Source organism: Scyliorhinus canicula, chromosome 15 (assembly GCF_902713615.1).
Source record: "Scyliorhinus canicula chromosome 15, sScyCan1.1, whole genome shotgun sequence".
In the NCBI taxonomy this organism is placed as follows: domain Eukaryota; kingdom Metazoa; phylum Chordata; class Chondrichthyes; order Carcharhiniformes; family Scyliorhinidae; genus Scyliorhinus; species Scyliorhinus canicula.
In genome coordinates, this window is record NC_052160.1 from 29,320,080 (window position 1) to 29,341,425 (window position 21,346).

General features: G+C 45.1%; 1 protein-coding gene across 8 annotated transcripts in view; it reads right to left on the reverse strand.

Moving 5' to 3' along the window:
- Positions 1-10,465: 10,465 nt before the first annotated feature.
- The window catches only part of LOC119978565, a 73,613-nt gene continuing 62,732 nt past the window's right edge, over positions 10,466-21,346 (reverse strand). For 7 of the 8 annotated variants that reach the window (XM_038820301.1, XM_038820299.1, XM_038820300.1 and 4 more), the window contains 4 exons: positions 20,078-20,289; positions 17,222-17,307; positions 15,502-15,571; positions 10,466-11,753 (listed from right to left, as the gene is read on the reverse strand). In XM_038820301.1, coding sequence (XP_038676229.1) covers positions 11,676-11,753; positions 15,502-15,571; positions 17,222-17,307; positions 20,078-20,289 — 446 coding nt within the window. In that variant the 3' untranslated portion in view covers positions 10,466-11,675. Of the gene's footprint in view, positions 11,754-15,501; positions 15,572-17,221; positions 17,308-20,077; positions 20,290-21,346 lie in introns of those variants that run through there. The other variant, XR_005463490.1, reaches the window with a different exon arrangement.

Here is a 21,346-nt window from a genome sequence, read left to right on the forward strand (position 1 = left end):
AAAGAAGGAACCAAAGGAATTTTTTAAAGCAGCGACGACCTGGAATGTATTACATGAGAGTGTAGTGGAGGCAGATTCAATTGTGGCTTTCAAAAGAAAAATGGATCATTGTCTGAAGAGAAATAATTTGCAGGGCTCTGGGGAAATAGTGGCCAATGGCAATTGTTTAATGTCCTTTGGGAACATAATCTGCCATCCTTACCTGGTCTGGCCGATATGTGACTCCAGATACACAACAATGTGGTTGACACTTAAATGTACTCTGAAATGGGCTGGCAAGCCACTCAGTTCAAGGGAAATTAGGGATGGGCAATAAATGCTGGCTAAGCCAGCGACACCCACATCCTATGTAAGAATAAAAAAAGTTGCTTTTGCAGTGAGCCAGGTGGACTGCCGAATGGCCTCTTTCTGTGCTGGAACCATTCTATGACTATTGTAAATGGAGCTGACCACTAACTCCTGATTGACAAGATTCACAAGTCGTAGAGTTGCAGACAGTTGTCTTTAATCCCCTGGTAGATGTAACATAGACCATTATGCCATCTCCTTCCACTAATTATGCAGCCTTCTGTGAAACTCAGCACCAGCAGTGTCCTGACCAATTATTGCATGATCAAGTTGTGCGGAGTAGCAGAGTAGGTATGAGGCTTATATGGATGGTCATTCTGTTTGTATATATGTTATTTACAGCATAAATTTCTATTTATCTTTTTGCAGAAAATACACCAATAAAAATGATTTGACCACTGAAGTATTTGGGTTTAGGGGCGGTGATGCGGCAATGGTCTTCAGTTTCTGTCTCAAAGTACCTGCTTCTTTCAGCCAACTGGTATTCTATCTATCGGATCAAACTGCACTAGGGAGAATAGGTCTGAGATCTGGAACTCCAAAACTACAGCTGTGTTTCTGCCCCGTGCTCCATGTGTGAAATATTTCTCCTGGACTATTTGTAAATAAGGAGCCATTTAGTTTAAATAGCTGGTGTGGTTAAGAATAACAACATGTTGGGCAGCACGGTGATGCAGTGGTTAGCACTGCTGCTTCATGGCCCCGAGGTCCCAAGTTCGATCCCGGCTCTGGGTCACTGTCCGTGTGGTGTTTGCACATTCTCCCCGTGTTTGCATGGGTTTTGCCCCCACAACCACGCTAAATTGCCCCTTAATTGGAAAACATGAATTGGGTACTCCAAACTTGTTTTAAAAAAGGCACCATGTTCCATGTAGAGTTAGAACCTATCTCCAAGAACTACCAATGAAAGTAGAAGGAAATGGTAACTAACTACTGAAAAAACTGCAAAGGAAATGGCTCCGGATGAATCATCAGCAGACAATGAGCCAAGGGATCTCTGCCTTTGGGCAGAACACACATGAAGCATGACTTGTAAATAATGCTATTTTAGTCAGTACAAATTGGATAATAATATGATTGAGGGTTAGATGTACACAATTATTGGGTAGGGTTGAAAAAGAAGACAACAAGCTTTATGGAATCCTCGGCTTTATAAACAGAGGCAAAGAGTGAGGAAGTGAGGACGTCATGGTGAACCTCTATAAAACATTACTTAGTCTTACCTGGAGTATTCTACCCAATTCTGAACACCACACTAGGAAGGACATGATTTCAGAGATGATGAACTTTACTTTGGTGGATAGATTGAAGTAGTTGGGGTTATTATCCTTGGAGAAGTGAAGGTCGAGAGGAGATTTGATAGATATTCAAAATATTTTTTACAAATTTTTTTAAATTAAAGACAGCATGGTGAGGACTCAGGTTCAAATCCCAACCCTGGGTCACAGTCAGTGTTGTTTGCACATTCTCCCCGTGTCTGCGTGGGTTTTGCCCCCACAACCCAAAGATGTGCAGGATAGGTGGATTGGCCAAACTAAATTTCCCCTTAATTGGAAAAAATAATTGGGCACTCTAAGTTTATATTAAAAAAAATATTTTTAGTCAAGACATAACAAAAACGATAGCGAGTAACCAAAACCCTCCCCTCCCCCCCCCCCCCCCCCCCCCCCCACCTAATGTTAACCAACTCTTTAAAGTACAAAATTAACGGACACCACCTTCAGAAGAACCCCTCAATTGCGCCCCTCACGATAGAACATAGAACAGTACAGCACAAAACAGGCCCTTCGGCCCTCGATGTTGTGCCGAGCAATGATCACCCTACTTTAAACCCACGTAACCCGTATACCCGTAACCCAACAATCCCCCCATTAACCTTACACTACGGGCAATTTATCATGGCCAATCCACCTAACCCGCACATCTTTGGACTGTGGGAGGAAACCGGAGCACCCGGAGGAAACCCACGCACACACAGGGAGGACGTGCAGACTCCACACAGACAGTGACCCAACCGGGAATCGAACCTGGGACCCTGGAGCTGTGAAGCATTGATGCTAACCACCATGCTACCGTGAGGCCCCACGATGTACTTAACTTTTTCAAGATACAAAAATTTCACAAAATCAGACAGCCATACAGAGGCACTGGGTGGAGAAGCTGACCTCCACCCCATCAGCACCGACCTATGATCAATCAGCAAGGTAAAGGCCAGAACATCGGCCCCAGTCTGCAGTTCCAACACCCCAAATATGGCCACTAGGGGACAGGGCTTCAGCTCAATAATGTAGAATTGCTGACAAGGTGCTGAAGAAGGAGACCCAAAACCCCATGAGCCTATGACATGCCCAGAACATATGTACATGATTGACTGGGTCCCTCCCACACCGCTCAGACTCATCCTCCACTTCCACAAACAACCTATTCATCCTGGATTTGGTCAAGTGGGACCTCGACACCACTTCAACTGCATCAGCCCTAACCTTGCACATGATGACGTCGCATTCACCCTTCACAGTCTTGCACCACACCCCATCCTCCAGCTCAGACCCCATCTCCTACCCCCACTGGTTTTGACTTCATCCAAGGATACCATCTTCTCAACTATAAGCCTCCCATAAACTCCCGACATGCTCCCCATCTCCATCCCCACCAAAAACAAAACCCTCTCCAACAACGAAGAATGGGGTATCACTGGAAAAGACAAGAAAATCATCTTCTCAAAGTTTCGCACCTGCAAATATCTAAATGCGCCCACTTGTGAAAGCCCAAATTTCGCCAACGACTCCTCAAAGCTCGCAAATCAGCCCTCCACAAACAAATCCTTCATCACAGCAACCTCCTTTTCCTCGGATCCCCGGAATCTACTGTTGAGCCTCGCTGGCTCAAACATATGGTTCGCACACACCGGCAACAGCTTCGACACCGCCCCCAGTTTAAAATGTTGTTGAAAGTGTTCCATATCTTCAATGTGGAGGCGACCACCAGATTAATAGAGTACTTCCCTGGGGAAAAGGTAGCCGTCGCCAACACCCGTAGCCCTGACCCCTTCTCTGCACAATCTCTACACCATCTGCACCCACACATCCTCCAAGTTCGCATACCGTCCCAACACTTTCTCAGTGTTTGCCACCCAATAATAGTAAACGGTAAAGTTTCCATAGTCCCAGATAACCATAGGCTGCTTTCCCCTTTGAGGGGGAGAGCTGACTGGTGGTGATTCAACCCGAGGATCACCACACCTCAAGTGAGCAAAATTGAGGCCTTCCTGAATAACCTCAGCAGGTACAGGAATTGAACCCACTGCTGTTGGCCTCACTCAGCATCACAAACCAGCTGTGACTAGCCCACTTAGCTAAACCAGCACCCAATAATAGTATGACAGACTTGGTAGTGGTAAGCCTCCTGACTGCTGATCCCTCTGAAGTACCGTTTTCCAGATCCTGGCTACTTTTCTCACCCAAATGAACTTCGAAATCAGTCCCTCCAATCCTCAAAAAAAAAAGAATTTGGGCAAAACACTGGCAAGCACTGAAATAAGCGGCAGGACATTCATTTTCACCGCCTGAATTCTGCACCTCTGCATGTCCGCTTTAACCCTGCTTACCAGACTAGTGACATACAGTTTTCAAAGCCGACCCCAACCTAGGCCACCTGAACTCCTAAGTACCAGAAATAGGAACCCGTCAGACGAAATAGGAACACCCCCAAGTTGACCCCTCACCCCGCTTGGGTAACTGGGAAATACTCCCTTTTCTCAGAATTTAATTTATACCCCGAAAAAACCCAAATTGTTTCAGCAATGCCATATCACCCGTTTTGGGGATCAGGTCCGTTACATATAAAAGATCATCAATGTACAGGGATGCCCTATGCCCCAATCCAATCCCCCACCCCATTTACTATGCCCTTTACCTACCTGACAACCTTAAGGCAATGGCCAATGGCTCAATTGCCAATGTAAACAAAAGGGGACTCAGGGCACTCCTACCTCATTCCCCTATGCAACCGAGAGTAACTCAAGCTCATATTGCTTATGTGTTAACACTAGCCTTAGATGCCTCATATCGTAACTGAAGCCATGCCACAAACTTAGGCCCTATCACAAACCGCTCCAATACAACCCCTATTCTACCCTATCGAAGGCTTTCTCCACATCCAATGTCACAATGACCTCACTACCCTCCGCTGGGGACAATATCACATTCAATAGCCATCTCATATTAGACGACAAGTGTCTACCTTTCGCACACCCAGCCTGATTTTCCTCTTAACCTGTGGGTGATGCCCCTCTAACCTAAGTGCTAGAACCTTTGCCAGGATCTTGGCGCCGTAATATCTCCCGATAGGCCACTGGTCACCTCAACTGACCAGCCAAGAGATGGCTGGCCTTCTCCCCATATCCATATACTATCCCACCTTGAGCACCGCAACTGCTGCACTGCCTTATCAGTGGAAAGTAAGTCAAATTGCATCTGCAACTTCTTTCTACCAGCTAAAACCTCTGGCGTTGGGTCCCTTGAATACCCACCATGTACCTCCAAAATCTCATCCATCAAACACTGGCGCTTCTCTCTTGCCTCCTTGTCCCTCTGTGCCTTAAACAAAATTGCCTCCCCTCACACCACTGTCTTCAAAACCTCCCACAGTACTGAGGGTGACATTTCCCCATTCTTATTGAACCCCACGCATTCATCAATAACCCAGGTCATCTATTTTAAAAAAAAATATTTTTATTGAGGCATTTATTATGTACATTCCACTCCCCCATCCCTGGAATTCCTATTGCGGAATATTCAGCATTCCTCACCTCTGGCAACAGGGCTCTCCCTATCACAAAATGTCTATGCGCGAATACACATTATGTACCGGAGAGAAAAAGGAGAATTTCCTGCTCCAGGATGCAAAAATCATCAAGGATCGCCTTCATTTAAAAAAAAATATATTTTATTGAGGTATTTGAAATTTTTTATAACAGTAACATAAACAATTACATCAATATGGTAAAATAAACATCCTCCCCCCCCAGACCAATCGTCACACACCTCAACCATGCAACAACAATCTGCCCCGCCCCCTTGGAATCCTGCATCTGTTGACATTTAAATTTTCCCCGAGAAAGTCGATGAACGGCTGCCACCTCCGGGTGAACCCTAACATTGACCCTCTTAAGGTGGACTTTATTGTCTCGAGAACCCAGCCATGTCACTAACCCAGGTCTCGACACTCGAGGGCTTTGAGTCCCTCCACATTAACAAGATCCGTCTCCGGGTTACCAGGGAGGCAAAGGCCAAGTCGTCAGCCTCTTTTGCCCCCTGAACTCCCGGATCTTCCGACACTCCAAAGATCACTACCTCCGGACTCGGCACCACCCGTGCTTTTAGTACCATGGACATTGCCTTAAGCAAAACCCTGCCATAACCCTCTAAGCTTCGGGCATGCCCAAAACATGTGGACATGATTTGTTGGGCTTCCCGCGCACCTCGCACACCTATCCTCAACCCCGAAGAACTTACTCATCCTAGCCGCTGTCATGTGTGCCCGATGGACTACCTTAAATTGTATCAGGCTAAGCCTGGCGCATGATGAGGAGGTATTAACCCTGCTTAGGGCATCTTCCAATAGCCCTGCCTCTTTCTCTACTCCTAACTCGTCCTCTCACTTGCCCTTAAGCTCCTCCACCGGAGTTTCCTCCGTCTCCAAAAGATCCTGGTAAATATCCGATACTTTCCCCTCTCCCACCCAGGTACTGGAAACTACTCTATCCTGTATCCCCTGTGGAGGCAGCAGCGGAAAGGCCGGCACCTGTTTTCTCAGGAAGTCTCGCACCTGCAAATACCTAAAACCATTCCCTGCTGGCAATTTAAATTTATCCTCCAAAGCTTTCAAGCTGGGAAAGCTCCCATCTATAAATAGATCCCCCATCCTTCTAATTCCTGCCCTCTGCCAACTCCAGAACCCGCCATCTAGCCTGCCCGGTACAAACCTGTGGTTATTATAAATCGGGGTCCAAATCGATGCTCCCTCCCCTCTCTTATATCTCCTCCGTTGCCCCCAGATCCTCAGAGCTGCCACTACCACCGGACTTGTGGAGTATCGTGCCGGTGAGAACGGCAGAGGTGCCATTACCAGTGCTCCCAAATTGGTGTCTTTACATGACGCCACCTCCATCCGCTCCCATGCCAACCCCTCCCCTACTACCCACTTCCTAATCATGCCTATATTAGCCGCCCAGTAGTAATTGCAGAAGTTTGGCAGCGCCAACCCGCCCTCCCCCCGACTGCGCTCCAGCAACATTTTCTTCACTCGCGGGGTTTTAATTGCCCACACAAAGCCCAAAATAATTTTAGTCACCCAGTGAAAAAGGCCTTAGGTATGAAGATGGGGAGGCACTGAAAGACAAACAGAAATCTGGGGGGGACCGTCATTTTCACAGTCTGTACCCTCCCTGCCAGTGATAGCGGGAGCATGTCCCAGCTCTTAAAGTCCCCTTCCATTTATTCTACCAACTGGGATAGGTTTAACTTGTGCAGTGCCTCCCATTCCCAGGCCACCTGGATTCCCAGATATCGAAAGCTCTTCCCTACAATTCTAAGCGGCAGCTCTCCCAGTCTCTTCTCCTGTCCTCTTGCCTGGATCACAAACATCTCACTTTCCCCATGTTCAATTTATACCCCGAAAAATTGTCAAATTCCCCCAAGATTCGCATTACTTCCCCCATCCCCTCCAACGGGTCCGAAATGTACAAGAGCAGGTCATCTGCGTAGAGCGAGACCTGGTGCTCCACCCCACCCCGAACCAGCCCTTTCCAGTTCCTCGAGGCTCTTAACACCATGGCCAATGGCTCTATGGCCAGAGCAAACAGTAACGGGGAGAAGGGCACCCTTGCCTCGTCCCTCAGTGTAGTGTAAAATACCCCAACCTCGGCCCATCTCCTTCATGCACACTGCCAACACCTTTGCCACCCCCAAGGGGACCAGGGACTTTGGTTTGGGCGCATCCAGCTTGGGGCTCAGAACATAATTCAAATCCCCTCACAAAATCAGCTGGTGCGTATCCATATCAGGTAAACCAGCCAACATCCTCTTCATAAATTCCACATCATCCCACTTTGGGGCATAAACATTCACTAGAACCACCAACTTACCCTCCAATGTCCCAGTAACTATGACATATTTGCCCCCTTGGTCCAGTACCATCTTATCCGGATCCGGAACTGAACTCTGAAGTATTGCCCCCGGGCCCTGCTATCAAAGCCTGAGTGGAATACCGGGTTAACTCAACTCTTCTGATGCCTAACCTGGTCCCTTATCTGTAGGTGGATCTCCTGCAACAGCGCCTCATCAGCTCTCAAACTTTTTAAGTGGGAGAAAACTCTTGCATGTTTCACTGCCCCCCCCCCACCCAAACCCCTCACATTCCATGTAACCAATTGAATCAGGGGTCTCTCAGCCGCCTCCCCTTTAAGACAGCCATTTCCACCTTGAGGGCTCACTTCCCCTCCATCCATCAGACCCGTGAAATCAGAGCTCACCCCAGATGGCCGCCCGCTCCACCCCACGAGTGGAACAGCTTCCTGCTCCCAGGCACAATCAGCACTATATTCCTCCTCCATCCCAAAAAAACACTTCCTCTCGAACCACTGCCTCTTACATCCATCCCCTTCCCCCACCATTCACACCCTCGAGGCACCACAAAAACAGCTTGCACAGGTTCTGCAAACCCCCTTCTCACCTCGCTCTCATTCACCAGCCACCCTCACTCAGCTAGCCCAACAGAAGCCCATCCTATCCAAATAACAATGAATAAAGCCAGGCCCCTAATTAAAACCAACCCCCCCCCCCCCCCCCCCCCCCCATCCCCATTCCCCAACCCAGAAATTGCTGAGCACCCTATTCCCTTGTCCCCAACCAAACATCTGCTCTAAGCCTTTTGGTGCTCAAAGAGCCTAGGAGAAAGGGAGATAGACTCCCCAACTAACCAGCAACTATTTCAAATATAATCATACAAAGTAAAAGAAAGGGGAAAGGGAACAAGGAACACAGAAATACAAGTTCAAACACTCTTGCTACAAGAACATCAGCACACAGGGCCATCCCAACTACCAACCAAGTCTACTGCAAGCCCCCTTCAGTTCAGTCGATATTGCTGCCGAACTGGCAAGTAGGAGGCTGACCTTCAATAGGGCGAAATTGGCGCTTTAGCAGAGTGGGATGCAGTTATACCCAGCCTTCAGCCACGATAAATGCCTCCGTGTCCTCCGCCGACTTGAAAAGAATGACTTTGGGCCTTGTGTCTAAGACCCAGGGTCGCCGGGTATACCACACCAAACTGCACCCCACTCTGCAAAATAGCCAATTTCACCCTATTGAAGGTCGCTTTCCTCGCCAATTCTGCGGTAATATCTTGGTATTTGCAGATATTGCTACTTTCCCACCGCACCTCCCAATTCACCTTGGCCCATTTTAGAAGCCGGTCCTTTGACTGATAGCTGTGGAAAAACACCGTCATCGCTCGTGGTGGCTCATGCCCTCGTGGCTTTGCCTGAATGACTGGCGGACCCGATTAAGCATGATAGGGGCCCCTTGTCCTCCTCCCTACCAACGTCTACAAAATCGGCTCGAAGTATTCAGTCGGGCTCGGACCCTCCACTTCCTCAGGTAGCTCCACGATCCTCAGGTTATGCCGCCTCGACCTATTCTCCAGGTATTTGACCTACGCTCTTCAGCCATTACTTCACTCTTCCACACTCTGCAGCTTCAGATCTAGTGAAACCAACTGGTCGCTGTGCTTCCTTCACCTCCTTCAACACCTTGCCATCCTGCCGTACCGTCACCAACTCCTTTTCCATCGCCCCCTTTACAGGTGCCAGGGCCTCATTCACTGACTTTCTGAGGGTCTCCGTCATTTTCCTCCCATGCGTCTCAAAACATTTGCCGAACTGTTTATCGAATTCGACAGCCCTTACCTCCTCCAATTTATTGACTGCAATCAGCGTGGCTCCACCCGATATGCTTGCATCTGCCATCTTAGGCCCCTTTGGGCTTCGCGCCTTGCTTGACTCCTCTGACAGACTACCGCGTCCTCCTTTTTAAATTATGTTTCTCCTTGTGTCCTTGGACATCTTTATCCCCATAAACTCTCGAATATGCTGGGTTCACCCAACAATTACTCCCGAAGATGGGAGAAAAGAATCAAAAATTGACAACTCTGACTGGAGCTACCTTCCATGTGACCGCCTTCTACATGACACCACCGGAAGTCTCAGAGATATTCAGAATCATGAGGGATATTGACAGAGTAGATCAGGAGAAACTTCAGGGTTTACACGATTATGAGAGGCATGGACAGGGTGGATAGGGAGCAGCTGTTCTCTTTACTTGAAGGGTCAGTTACTCGGTGACACAAGTTCAAAGTGAGGGACTGGAGGTTTAGGGGGGATTTCGAGGAAAACGTTTTTACCCAGAGGGTGGTGACGGTCTGGAATCCGCAGCCTGGGAGGGTGGTAGAGGTGGGTTGTCTCACATCCTTTAAAAAGTACCTGGCTGAGCACTTGGCACATCATAACATGCAAGGCTATGGGCCAAGTGCCGGCAAGTGGGGTTAGGTAAGCGGTTAAGGAGTTTTTCATGAGTCAGTGCAAACTCAATGGGCCAAAGGGCCTCTTCTGCACTGTATTATTCTGTGATTGTGATTCTGTGACCCGATTCCTCAATGAGAGATTACTGGAGTAAACTATGGGCTTGGTATAACTACAGGTTGGATATTCTGCAACAAACTGATATGCAGGTGTGTTGACTACAATCAGCCTGATTTGTGAGCAACATGGTGTATGTCTCAGTGGCAGTAACAGTCATGTAGGTCCCCTACAACTGCCACCACCCCAGCGATGAAAGCCGTCACTAAAACAGCACTAATCCTAAAGATCAGCACAGCACTCCAGATAAAATTCATGACTTATCCAATTACAACGCAGTAATTGCACAGTAACTGAAAGCTCAGTATTGGCCTAGGCCAGGGCTGTTGTACACAAGTTAGACCAAACCTTTTCTGCTTCACTGTGACAATGTGCAAGAACCTTAATGGATTGGAATGAAACAAGCACATTGTACAAAGCAACATGCTGAGATTTATTTTGCTCCCGAGGTGTCAATAGAGAATAAGGAATAATTTACACCAAAATATTTAATATATATTTACCAGGACAGTAGCATCTGTTTCATTTTGATCTCCAGTTGTTAAATCACAAGCATAAAATAAACTCTGAACAAATACAATTAAAACAAGTTTGCAAGAGACACATTTATCTGAAAAATGGAGAATGCTTTTATGTTTGAGGCTGCTATTACAGGTGGAATATGCCGGTGAATTTCTAAATCTTACTCTGCACAGGGCTGTGTTAAGTTTGTATTGAATAGAAACTCTAAACTACCTACTTTGTTCTCAGAGCGACTTCCAAGCTAGACAATTTCCATTATGACTCGTGTTATAATGTAGAGGCACTGACCATTTGTCATCTAGGTTGAGGCTGGGGTTCTGGTCTCATGTAGCTGCTCGGAATGAGCTGAAGGTAAACCTTTCTAACTAAAAGGAAAAATGCCTGGCACAGCCCTGATTCACACATGGAGGTTTTCCTGAAGGAATCAGAACACTTAAAAGTTCACAGGTTCTACTTTAAATTGGATTAATGTCTACCTTTGCTGGAGAATAGGAAGAGGTTGAATGTAACAGTATCCATCCTTGATACGCAATCTGTAGGCTGATCCAATTGGGCAGCGGCAGCTTTGGGGCCTACAGGTTTAATTGACACTCATTCACCAATTATTATCCAGGCCTCCAGATGAAGTGGGTTGAGTTGGTGGTGTTACACCAGAGATCTAAACTGTCTAGTGAACATAGCTCTGTCAGTTAGTCTGAATCCATATTGTTAGCAGCTGGGGAGAAGACAGTTTTTTTTCCCATAGCATTTCCACAATGAGACTCTGGGGAGGAACGAAGAGAAATGTAGAAAAAAGAAGGTTCTGCAGAAAACTTCAAAAAAAATGTAATCAGATCCTTCCCTGAGAAGTAAGCAGCACTGGGTAAATGTAGTTCCAGCTGCTTTGTCAGGGCTATTTCAATACACAGTAAATGAATGACAACAGAACAATAAATCTGGAAAGAAAAACTTTCAAACACGGGGAAATAAAAGTTGCTAAAAAAAATGTCTAAATTGTGATTTACTGCTTTGATTACTGCTCCACCTCTCTTTGAAATAGCAGCAGTTTGTTGTGTTCAGATTTTGGAGCTGTGGGGGGTGATGATGTAAATGCTTTTACTGCAGCATGTTAAGAATCTTGGAGCACAATCTGATGAATACATTGAGGAGCAAGGAAGTCAAACAGACAGCTGATTAAATGTTCCACCTGTTCAAGAAACAAAAGTCATGAAGAGTAATTATTCACCTCATAAAGCACAGGACTAATAATTCACCCTGTAAAACAGCTCTCACAGCCCCTCGCCGCAACTCCTTCCAGATTGACTCTTCACTTATGAACAAGTCTTGCCATCAATTAAATATGGTGGATGACTGTATCCAAGTTATCCAAGTCTTAACGGAAACCTGGTTGAGGTGGTAACTTTGCCCTGAGCAAAGCCTCCTCATTTGGCTGTACATTCCACCATTTGCTTTGCCCAGATAGTCGCAGTGGCTGTGGCACTTATCACCGAATCACACCTACTCCTCTGGTACTTTATCCTCCTTTGAGCATCTCCACTCATCGCAACTCCCTTTCAAAATCCATATTCTCTACTACCCAAGTAAGATAAAAATATTTGCACCAAGATATCTTCACTGCTTGCCTCCCTCAGCCTCTGCACTGACAAACCTCTTGGGAATTTCAACCTTCATCTTAATTTATAGTATGCTCTCTCCTCTGAGTTCACTATCTTCTTACCCTTCTTAAATTTCTCCCTCCATATAAACTCTCCAGCGCATATTCATTAGAATCCCCTTGCTCATTTATGTGGCCCTATTACTCCCATTGATATGGCGTTCTCTGATCACTTCCTTCACCCACATCCTCTATCCCATCTAAAAGTTGCTTCCTTCTGTATCTCCCAACCCAAACAGACAGACTCAAACCTGAATGGATATGGCAGATAACTGGTTAGCTATACATTTCCAGGTTTGATTGGACCAGACAAAGGACCATCAGGTCCTGTTCTTGCCTGCCAAAAGTGCTCACAATTCTACAATCATCCTGAAATGCAAAAATAACTTCTGGCTTCTTTCTCTGGTGAAAACCATCTTCTAAAACCGTTTTTTCCTGTCCCCTCCACCTTCACCAACAAGTGTGTGGACCGTATGGAGTTATTTATCTCTAAGATCAAGAGCAACTGAACAGCTGCCTCTCCCATGTCTCTCCCTTGCATTAGTCCCACCAGGCCAAACTTCCTCTACCGGTCCCACTGCCCTAGACCTGAACTTTCACCGTTCTCAACTTTCTTTCCTACCTCATGTTGTCCAAGGACCAGATTCAGACTGTGACAAAGGTAAACAATCCATTGCCCTTCTGGTCTGGTCTGCAAGCGTTGACACAGGGATACAGTCTCAGTGCAAAAGGCACAGGGGTGTTGAATTCTTACAATATTCACAAGACCTTTTTGGTGTCTATGTCATAAGCCCCACATAGAGAAGGGGCAATTTGGACTTAGTTTTAAGAAATGAAGCTAAGCAGGTAGAAGAGGTGCCATTGGGAGAACAGTTGGTAGCAGTAATGATTTGATTAGAACCAGAGTAGTTTAGAAAAGCATAAAGAAAGACAAAGTGCAAAAGATTTAAATTGGGGCAAGGCCAATTTTACTAAGCTATGATATGATTTAGAAAATGTGGACTGGATATAGCTACTTGAAGGTAAATCAGTCTCAGAGTAGTGGGAAGTACTCAAGGACGAGATAATGAGAATTGAGAACAAACATTTTCCCACAATGACAAAGGGTGTAACTCCCAAATCTAGAACCCTCTGGATGCCAAAGAGCATACAGAATGGATAAGACAAAAAGGGAAATTTCAGATACCAAGAGTTCAATACTACAGAAAGCAGGAGGAATATAGAAAGTGCAGGGTAAAATAAAGCAAAGAAAGGACATGAAAAATATCAACAATAAAATAAAGAAAAAGCTTAAAGTCTTTTATAAATAGAAAAACAATAAGAGGATGACAAAGGAAAGAGTAGGACCAATAAGAGAAAAAAATGTAACTTAAACTTGCAATGAGAAGGGTGGCACAGTGGCGTAGTGATTAGCACTGCTGCCTAATGCGCTGAGAACCCGGGTTCGATCCTGGCCCTGGGTCACTGTCCGTGTGCAGTTTGCACATTCTCCGCGTGGATCTCACCCCCACAATCCAAAGATGTGCAGGGCAGGTGGATTGGCTATGCAAAATTGTCCCTCAATTGGAAAAAAAATGAATTGGGTACTCTAAAATTATAAAAAATAAATAAATAACTTGTAATTAAGCCATTCGGCCTGTGATGTTTAACGTGGCAAAAATAAATGGTACATTACTGAGATCCAGAGGAAGAAAAGAGGGATGTTGGGGAACGTGTCTACACCGGTCAGGTAGGTAAGGTGGCTAAAAAGCCAGATAGGCGATATTTGCCGTTAACAGTCGGAAAGATATGCTAGAACTACACAAAACATTAATTAGGCCATCAGCTAGAGTACAGCGTGCAGTTCTGGTCAACCAGAGTACAGAGAAGATATATGAGGATGTTGCAATGGTTGGAGAATTTTAATTTTGAGGAAGTTTGGATAGGTTGGGTTTTCTTTGCAATTCAAGGCAGTTAGGGGAAGATTTAATTGAGGTGTATAATATTGCGCTGGGCTCAGGATAGAGTGGATAGGAAGGACCGTTAGCAAAGAAGTGACCAACTATGGGTTATAGATCTAAAGTAACTGGCAGGTGAATTAAAGGGGAATTGAGGAGAATTTTTTTCATTCAGAGGGTAGCGGGGCCTGGAATTCCCTCCCTGAAATGGTGCTAGAGGCCGAAACCCTCATAACATTTGAAAAGTACTTGGATATGCATTTGAAATGCTGTAACATACGGTTTTGGACCAAAATCTGTTAATTGGGATTAAGCTAGTTTTCTCTTTTATGGCTGTCACAGACACCGATGGACTGAAAAGCCTCCTTCTGTGCTTTAAATTTTCTATGTTTCTATTCTACCTTCTGTAAACGTGAGGCAATCTGAAACTCTGCTGCCCATGTCCTGACTCACACCAAGAGTCAGTTACCCATCAACAGCCTTGTGTTCACATTAGTTTCTGGTTAAGCAATAGACTAATTTTAAAATGCTCAGCCTCGTCTCCAACTCCCCCCATGATGTCACCCCTTCCTAACTCTGTAATCTCCTCCTGCCTCACAACTCTCCGAGATGTCTGTTCTCATCTAATTCTGATCTCTTGAGAAACCCTAATTTTAATTGCTCCAACATTGGTGGCCAAGCACTTCAACTCCCGAGGCCCTAAACAATGGAATTCCCTGAAGACACCCCTTAAAATCTACTTCTTTGTCCAAGCTTTTTGTCATTTACCCTATATCTCCTTGTGTGCATTAATGTCAAATTTTGCTTTATAATGCTCTCGTGAAGCACCTCGGGACATTTAATTAGATTAATGATGCACTATAAATACACAATGTTGTAAGCTACAGGACCGAAGTTCAGGAAGAAATTTTCACGTGCGTTATGGTTATAATGCACATGGTTATATAGGCAGATCTAGAAATCATTGCTTTGGCCATTTAGAACCATAGAATTTCTGCCACTATACTGAAACTGGAACTGAGCTTCCTTTGTGATTGTTTCAAAATTAGAATAGATTAAAGGAAGTTAGATTGTGTCTAATTTTTGATTCAAATTAGGTTACTGAAAATCTCCGGTGTGTTTAGATAGAGAATGACTAGCACAACCCTGTCCCACCGCACAAACAGTGGTTAAAGTAGCGAAGGCTTTTGTGATTTTACATAAAATATAATACCCATAAGTGAACATATTTTACATCATTATCAAAAAAAACAGAACAGGCAAATTGTGTGAATTTTCTACAAGGTGGATGAGTGTAACATGTGAGGGGCAGCGTGCACGGAGCTGCTGCACTGAGTACTTGCCTGTTGCTCACTCTTCGGGTAGATGAAATACTGCAGGCAATCCTCAAGCTCCAGTTTATCCCAGGGAAGGCTGAAATAGACAGGGAGAATTGATTTGGAAATTCTATCATATACATTTAAATTATGCATGAAAAGAATTAGACATCTCTCTAAACGTTTGCATTTTTTTCGTCTTCCTATACTCGAGAATGTTTGACAACACAAATTATAATTATTGTTCTTAAAGTACAAGAAGTCCACGTCGGACATTGGGAAAATCAGATGTAGTCCCTACAATACTTCCTGCAGCACATAAGCCCACTTCTCTAATGTTGATGTTTTAGTTATTTTGCTGGTGTAAAAGCATTGGGACAAATTGGGACAGCTAGGTCCTCCTAGCCCCAGAACAGTGATTAAAAACCTTCTGGTTGCCCTTTGAACATCCAGGTATATTTGTAGGGGCGAGCTCAGTGCAGGCACTGCCCAGTTGAATCCCAAATTGACAACTGGATCCTATGTAAGTCATCCTTTGCTTTTAGGGGGAGTGGGAGAGTTATTAGTTATGCCTGGTTTGGGACAGTACGAGGAAATTAGAAGAAAGGAGGCATGAGGCTAGTGATCCTGTTATAAGATAAACTAACAATGAAAATGAGCCCAGCCCTGGACATTGCAGCAAGACATTCTGGAGAATGGCAGATATCACAAAATAACAAATGGAAGTGAGTTGCTGCAACTATAGAAGGTTCAGAACAATTGCACTTTGGGAAGGTGGAGAGTTTATCTTGAACCTCAGTGAATCAGTGAGAGCAACTGCCTATGCTAGAAACTATTAGACTACATTAACAGCATTCCCGGGTGAAGTCAGGTAATACATCCATCTGAAATGACAATCTTAAATGAGGGAAATTCACACTCAAGTTAACTTAGAGTTCCTGTGGGTGTGACTTTGTCGGTGGCAGCAGGTTTTGCTGCTGCTCTATTTGTCCCCTTAGCTGGAATAGTATGTCCAGTTCTGGGTGCCACACTTTAAGAAGGGTTTGAAGAGGGTGCAGAAAAAAGATTTACAAGAATTTCTGAGAACTTCCATCATGCGTATAGATTGGAGAAAGTGGCACTTTGAGAGGAGCAAGTTGAGAGAAGATTTGATAGAGGCGTGCAAAATCACAAGGGGTCTGACAGTGTAGATGGGAGAAACTGTTCCTATTGGTGGAAGGATTGAGAACCAGAGGCCACTGATTAAGGTGAATAGCAAAAGAACCCCAGGTTAGATGAGGGAAAAAGGTTTAAATTGCAGTAAGTGTTTAGAATCTGGAACATACTGTCTGAGCATGTGGTTGAAACTGATTCAATCGTGATTTTCAAAAAGGTATTGGATAATCATCCAAAGTGAAAATCAATGCAGGGCTATGGGGAAAGTGCATGGTAATGGGACTAGCCGAGTTGTGCTTCCAGAGAGCCTGCATGAATATAATGGTCCAAATGCCCTCCTCCTCTTGTGCTATAAAAGACATCTGCTGATTAGGAGGCTGGAATTTTTGGGCCTATACGAAATATTGAACGAATTACACTACTAATTTTTATTTTTGACAAATGGAAATGTACTCATCTTGCAGAATCCTCTCCTTTGTTTCATTATTCACCTTTCTATTGAAATATCCTAAGGTATATTTATGAGGTATACTTACAGGTATACAAGGTATATTTAGAAGAACACAACTAAGGTTGTGACAAATTTACTCACCTAGTCAGCAGTGTACTAAAGCAGCAGACTCCGTTATCTCTCTCCAAAGCCAGCATTAGGCAAGGACCACTAGTGAGCAGTGAGCACTGGGAAACAAAAACAATCACAGGTATAGATATCCGACAAGGAGATAACATGAAATAAAGATACACATAACTGCACAGTGCTACACTGCTACCATACACACCCCCATAACAGAGTATGCATGAATAGGTAGATCAAAATAGACAAAGGGAGAAAACCTTAGACAACACCTTCCAAACCCACATGATCACTACCATCTAGAAGGACAAGAGCAGCAGATATCCTGGGAACACTGCCAACAGGAGGTTCTCCATGTCACTCACCACCCTGACCTGGAAATATATCGCTGTTCCTTCACTGTCGCTGGGGCCAAATCCTGGAACTCCCTCCCTAACAGCACTGTGGATGTACCTATACCTGAAGAACTGCAGCGGTTCAAGAAGGCAGCTCACAACCACAACCTTCTAAAGGGCAACTAGGAATGGGCAATAAATGCTGGCCTAACCAGCGACGTCCACATCCACAAACTAATTTTTAAAAAAATGTGTAATACTGCATGGGGCGAACTACCCAACCTTATGTACTGCCTGGCTCAGTGTCTGTTCCTGTTAATAGCAGACTCCATTGGCTCTTTTTAAAAAAAATGTATTTTATTCCAAACATATTCAAAAGTACTAAAACATAAATAAGTCGGAGAACATTCTCCACATCTCACGATTTACAGTTTGTACAAGTTTTTATCCCCTGTTCACCCCCTCCCCTACCTCATCCCCCCCACCCCCACAACGAACAATTCCTCAAACATGGTTGTGAACAGTGCCCACTGTGTCTCAAAGCCCTCCGCTGATCCCCTCAATTCAAACTTAAACTTCTCCAACCGGAGGAAGTTGTACAGTTTCCCTAGCCAAGCTGCCGGGAGGCATTGTCGATCGCCATTCCAGCAAAATCGTTTGCCGGGCAACCAGATGGGCGAAGGACACCACATTAGCCTTCCTCCCCTACATCAGCTCTGGCATTTCCAATACCCCAAAAATCGCCACCATAGGGTCCGGCCCGGCCTCTAACCCCACAATCCTTGCTGCCGTCCTGAACACCCCCTTCCAATACCACTCCAACTTCTTGCAGCCCCAGAACATGTGTAAGTGGTTTGCTGGTCCTCCCCAACACTTCTCACAGTCCCTGGAAGAACCCACTAATTCTCGCTCGAGTCACGTACACCCTGTGTACCACCCTAAACTGTACCAAGCTCATCCTCGCACACAAAGAGGTCAAATTCACCCTGCGCAACACCTCACACCACACTTCCCATCCTATCATCCCATCCCATCCCCCTCCCACCCCCCCCCCCCCCCCCCCCCCCCCCAACTCTTCCTCCCATTTCTCCTTCATCCTCACCACTTGCGCTCCCCCTACTGGACCCCTCCTCTATCCTTACCCATTCTAACCCTTCTCCTTCCCACCACCGCCTCACTTTCCCCATCTTCGCCACCCAATAATAATGCAGCAGATTTGGTAAAGCCAACCCCTCTTTCTTCAGTATTATGAAACGTCTTATAGATTGCTTGCAGAATGTTTCCACTTGTGAGCATAACTAAAGGTCTTTAGTTTAAAATAATCACCAAGAAAACAAATTCAAAATTCAGAAGAAACCTATTTCCTCACTTCCTTTCTTACACACTGTTCAATTGCACAAAGGCCTACACAGCCAGTTCCAGTGAGGCGAGTATAAGCAACATCTATAAGGGATAAACTAGATAAGCACCTGAAGGAGTAAGTAATAGAACAGTAGTTCCCAAACTGTGAGTCATGACTCTAATTGGGGTTGCAGAACAGTAAATGGGGTCAAAAGAAATCCCCCAACCCTTGTACCTGGCTGTGGGAAATAGCCAATCCTAACTTTTCTTTGTTCTTTAGAGAGATACAGACCATGTAAGGGCAGGCAGAAGGTTTTGTTTTTTGTCAGGACATCATGATTGGCACAGGCTTGGAGGGCCAAAGGGCCTGCTCCTGTACCGTACTTTTCTTTGTTCTTTGTATAATTAGAACTCCAGACAATTGTAGATTTTGATTGGCTGCGGCAGCTTTGATTAGGCATGCTCTGACCTAACTATGAATCTATATAAATATGACAGAGGTTGTCCAGAAAAGCATCTCAGAGCTCCGGTGATGGAAACAGATGCAGACTTAGAAACCACCGACAGACGAATTACCAAGGGCTCGGGATGTTCATCACAAATTTTCATATATTTATGCTGATCTATACTACGTGAATTTTTATAATTACATACAGAATATTGTTTTATTGCTGTTTTGTTTTTGTTGATATCTGGAGTTGTGCTCATTTACATTAAAATGGGGCATTTTGGAAAATAACTTCAGGAAGTCTGGAATAGAAGAATATGGTGATGATATGTTTAGATGAGGAAGGATTGTAGGATGTTGAAATGGTGCATAAACATCAGCATAGGCTGGGCAGGCCGAATGGCCTGTTTCTGTGTTACACATTCTATGAAATGTTTCCTGATAGGTGCAATGGAGATGAGGCAGTAATGAGAAACACAGTGGAAATCATAGTCTTTCTGTAAAGCTCCTCTGTGATTACTGTTTGACTATTTTCACTTATTTCCTCACTTCCTTTCTTACACACTGTTCAATTGCACAAAGGCCTGGTATTCTACACAGGCAGTTCCAGCAAGGTGAGTGTAAGCAAATTGCAAATGTGTCTCCTAGCAACTTTTCAATCATTAATTTGAATAGAGCACAAGTTCAGAGTATAAAATGTGCTCAGTATTCATGTGAATGCCCCTGTGAGGATTATTGAAAATGGCATACTGTAGTTGAGGTGTTGTCCACATTAATGAGCTTTGCCACATGCTGAGCCTGTGATTGGTCCAGAATGCTCATCCTTGCCCCCATCAGCCGATAACCACAGCTTCCCAGCTGGTCCAGTACTTCAATGTACGGTGGGTGGTGGAACCTCCTGATAAGTGGAGAGGGCAGAAGCAGGCACATGGTCTGGCACAATGGCCTGGGCAGCAGCAGGTCTGTGGGACAAAGAAAAAGAGAGTACAGTAGACTAAATCTGACTCATGGTTAGGGAATTGAGATTTCAAATATGACATTCCAACTTCAGACAATGCGAGACCTGGGAATAAGATCAGGGGTGCACAGGAAGACAGAATTAGAGGAGCGCTGATAGAACATAGAACAGTACAGCACAGAACAGGCCCTTCAGCCCTCAATGTTGTGCCGAGCCATGATCACCCCACTCAAACCCACGTATCCACCCCATACCCATAACCCAACAACCCCCCCCTTAACCTTACTTTTATTAGGACACTACGGGCAATTTAGCATGGCCAATCCACCTAACCCGCACATCTTTGGACTGTGGGAGGAAACCGGAGCACCCGGAGGAAACCCACGCACACAGGGGGAGGACGTGCAGACTCCACACAGACAGTGACCCAGCCGGGAATCGAACCTGGGACCCTGGAGCTGTGAAGCATTTATGCTAACCACCATGCTACCCTGCTGCCCCTGCTACCCTGCTGCCCCTGATAGCTCAGAGGATTATTGGGGATGGAGGAAATTACAGAGATAGAGAGGGGAAAAGCCATGGAGGGGTTTGAAAACAAGAATGAGAATTATAAACTCAGACATTGCTTGACTGGGAGCCAATGCAGGGCAGTGAGTGGAAAGGGAATAGGAGAATGGGAAGCTGCAAGGTAAGACAGGGCAGATGGGTTTTTTAATAACGTCAGGCAAGGTCTTCATCAATCTAACATACACAATTCCCAGGTGTGGGCTCCACACTATAGTTCTCACCCTCATTCACAGGCAACATTCTTTGCAATATTGGCTGGTAGTGTTTTTGAGGGAAGGTGCTGTGGTACAGGTTGGTATTATTATTAGCTGGTACTGTTGTTGATGGAGGGGTTGTGATACAACATGGTATTGTCACTGAGGAAGGGGCTGTAGTTCAGACTGTTACTGTGAAGGAGGCTGATATGGTTACTGACCAGAGTTGGTTGGCAGCATCAATAACCCTTTTGTGGAAATTAGTATAAAAGGTAAATAATTTGATGGTAGCACAGTGGT